We start from the raw sequence: 2,857 nt of genomic DNA on the forward strand, positions 1-2,857 counted from the left end.
GCGTAAAAAGTAATCAAAGGACAGGCCCTGGCAGACCTCCTGGCAGAAAGTCGCGTAGATGATGAATTGGAACCATTACGAACTTTCTTCCCGGACGGGGAGGTGATGGCCATGGAAGAAGAGGTGGTGGAACCATATTCGGGCTGGAGACTGTTCTTCGATAGGGCAATCAATTAAAAAGGATCAAGCATCGGAGCCATATTGATATCAGAAATAGGTCAACATTATCTGATGGCCGCAAAGCTCAACTTCAGGTGTACCAACAATATGGCGGAATACGAAGCATGAATCCTAGGCCTCAGGATGGCGCTGGATATGAACATACAGGAATTGTTGGTTATCGGAGATTCCGATCTGCTCATCAATCAAGTAAAAGAAAATTGGGCAACCAAAAATGATAAAATACTCCCATATGTGAATCTGGCACAGAGATTGTGCGGAAGATTCAAGAGTATTAACCTTAGACATACGCTAAGGGCTCAAAACGAGTTCGCAGATGCATTAGCCACGATAGCATCTATGATCCAACATCCTGAAAGCACCCATATTGACCCGTTAGAAATCACACTGAGGGAAGAGCATGCTCACTAGCCTATGTGTAGGCTGAGCCAAATGGCCAACTATGGTACGTCGACATCAAGACCTACCTGAAAGAAGGAGAATATCCACCGGAGAGTTCGGCAAATCAAAAGAAAACCATCAGGCGATTGGCCAATAGTTTCTTCTTGAACAAGGAAGTGTTATACAAAAGGACCCCTGATCTTGGGTTGCTCAGATATGTGGATGCCGAAGAGGCCACAAAATTGCTGAAAAACGTGCATACGGGGACATGTGGACCCTACATGAATGGGTCGTCCTTACTAAGAAAATCCTAAGGACGGGATATTATTGGATGACCATAGAGCATGACTCCTGCAGGTTCGTGCAAAAATGCCATCAGTGTCAGATACACGGAGATATGATCAAGGTCCTAACCACAGAATTACATGTGATGAGTTTGCCTTAGCCTTTCATGGTGTGGGGAATGGACGTCATAGGACCCATTGAGCCTCCAGCCTCCAACGAACATCGCTTCATCTTAGTCTCCATAGACTAATTCACCAAATGAGTGTAGGCAACTTCCCACAAATCAGTGACCAAGAAAGTTATGGTTGACTTCGTCGAGAACAATCTGATATGTCGTTTCGGTGTGCCAGAATCTATCATCATTGACAATGGCGTCAATCTGAATAGCCATTTGATGAAAGACATCAGTGAACAATTCAAATTCACTCACAAGAACTCTACCGCCTACCGGCCGCAGATGAATGGAGTCGTAGAAGCTGCCAATAAGAACATCAAAAGGATTTTGAGGAAGATGGTCGACAACTACAAGTATTGGCACGAGCAGCTGCCTTATGCGCTGTTGGGATATGGGACAGCGAATAGAACTTCAACCGGGGAAACCCCATACCTTCTCGTTTATGGTACGGAAGCGGTCATACCCGCAGAAGTAGACATCCCTCCACTCAGAATTATCCAAGAGGCAGAACTGAAAGATGCAGAATGGGTCAGGAACCGTTATTAAAAATTGGCCATAATAGAGGAAAAACGAATGGTGGTAGTATGCTACGGACAGCTGTACAGAAAAAAAATGTCTAGAGCCTTCAACAAGCGGGTCAGAACTCGACTTTTCCAGATCGGACAACTCGCGCTCAATTGAGTCTTCCCTCACCAAGAGAAATATAAAGAAAAATTCGCGTCGAACTGGCAAGGACCATACATGGTCAAGAAAGTACTCTCAGGAGGAGCTGTGGACTTAGCCGAGATGGACGGACAAGAGTGTCCCAAGGCTATCAATGTAGATGCACTCAAGAGATACTGCATTTAGGATCCCATTTGCTTGTACTCGCATTTCTAATTTCTTTGTAATTGTACCTTTTGCTTGTAATCGTACTAGAATAGGAGCAAAACAAACCATTTATGTAATGACTTGAATTCCCCACGATGGGATACGTAGGCAGTCCACACTGGACCTGATCGCTTTTGTTAGTAAAACCAAAACTCAATTACTTTACTCCGAACTACGTTCGACTTGAATTCCTGCTGCGACAGGATACGTCGGCGCTCTCAAGCTGGATCGTCATAAAAAGAAAAACCAAGAAACCCCCTAGGAAACTTCAGAGGTAGTGAAACGGGAAAAGTCAACAAAATCAAGCTTATGAGGATCAGTACAAAAACCAGACAGTATCAACTCTACACTGGGGCAGAATTTTTTAGGAGTAATCCTATTAGAAGTAATCAACAGAAGAAGGGGCAAAGCAAAGTCGTACACTGGGGCAGAATTTTTTAGAGGACCTCAAAAATTCCCGCTCAGCAAGACAACACAAAGGACACCCAGAGTGAGTCCTGAAACCGGGGCAGAATATTTTAGAAAGGATCTCAAAAATTCTAAGTCAGCAATCATGCTACCAGGAAGACCAGAAAACCTCGTTCGAAGAAAACGCACGTCATGACGCATAAAACGAAACAAACATTTACCTTTTAAGAAATAGTAATAATAACAATAGCACGCGCTTTATGCATTTTACTCCGATTTTTCAAAATATATAGCATAATTGTGTCCCAAGAACATCTCTTGAAATACTGAACCCAAGGAAGTCCGGGGGGGGGGGGGGGGGGGAGGCATCAAGAGGAGGCACCAGGCAGGAAGACGACGACGTTAATCAGCCTCTTAGGAAACACACAATTTTTCTATGGATGCAGGGTTCCCCTTTTACCGGGCAGCAGATACACCACCAACCAGCTTACTCACAACAAAAGAGAAAAGGCAAAAGCCCAGACGGAGGAGAAAGACTAAAGGAACGACAGCAGAAAT

At 44.3% G+C, this 2,857-nt stretch overlaps 1 protein-coding gene across 1 annotated transcript; it reads left to right on the forward strand.

The window, feature by feature from the left end:
- The first annotated feature begins 303 nt into the window (after positions 1 to 303).
- Positions 304 to 1,567, forward strand: LOC132609763 (uncharacterized). Its single transcript, XM_060323905.1, has 2 exons — positions 304 to 369; positions 1,115 to 1,567. Exons 1-2 carry the CDS (start codon positions 304 to 306, stop codon positions 1,565 to 1,567), a joined length of 519 nt encoding a protein of 172 aa, XP_060179888.1.
- The last annotated feature ends 1,290 nt before the right edge of the window (positions 1,568 to 2,857 follow it).

The sequence above is a fragment of the Lycium barbarum genome, chromosome 1 (genome assembly GCF_019175385.1).
Source record: "Lycium barbarum isolate Lr01 chromosome 1, ASM1917538v2, whole genome shotgun sequence".
In the NCBI taxonomy this organism is placed as follows: domain Eukaryota; kingdom Viridiplantae; phylum Streptophyta; class Magnoliopsida; order Solanales; family Solanaceae; genus Lycium; species Lycium barbarum.

Excerpts from the sequence above, each read along its gene's own strand:
- LOC132609763 (XM_060323905.1), top strand. The coding sequence starts at position 304 with ATGGCGCTGGATATGAACATACAGGAATTGTTGGTTATCGGAGATTCC. Across the intron at positions 370-1,114 it reads CCGATCTGCTCATCAATCAA|GCAACTTCCCACAAATCAGT; the intron begins GTAAAAGAAAAT and ends AAATGAGTGTAG.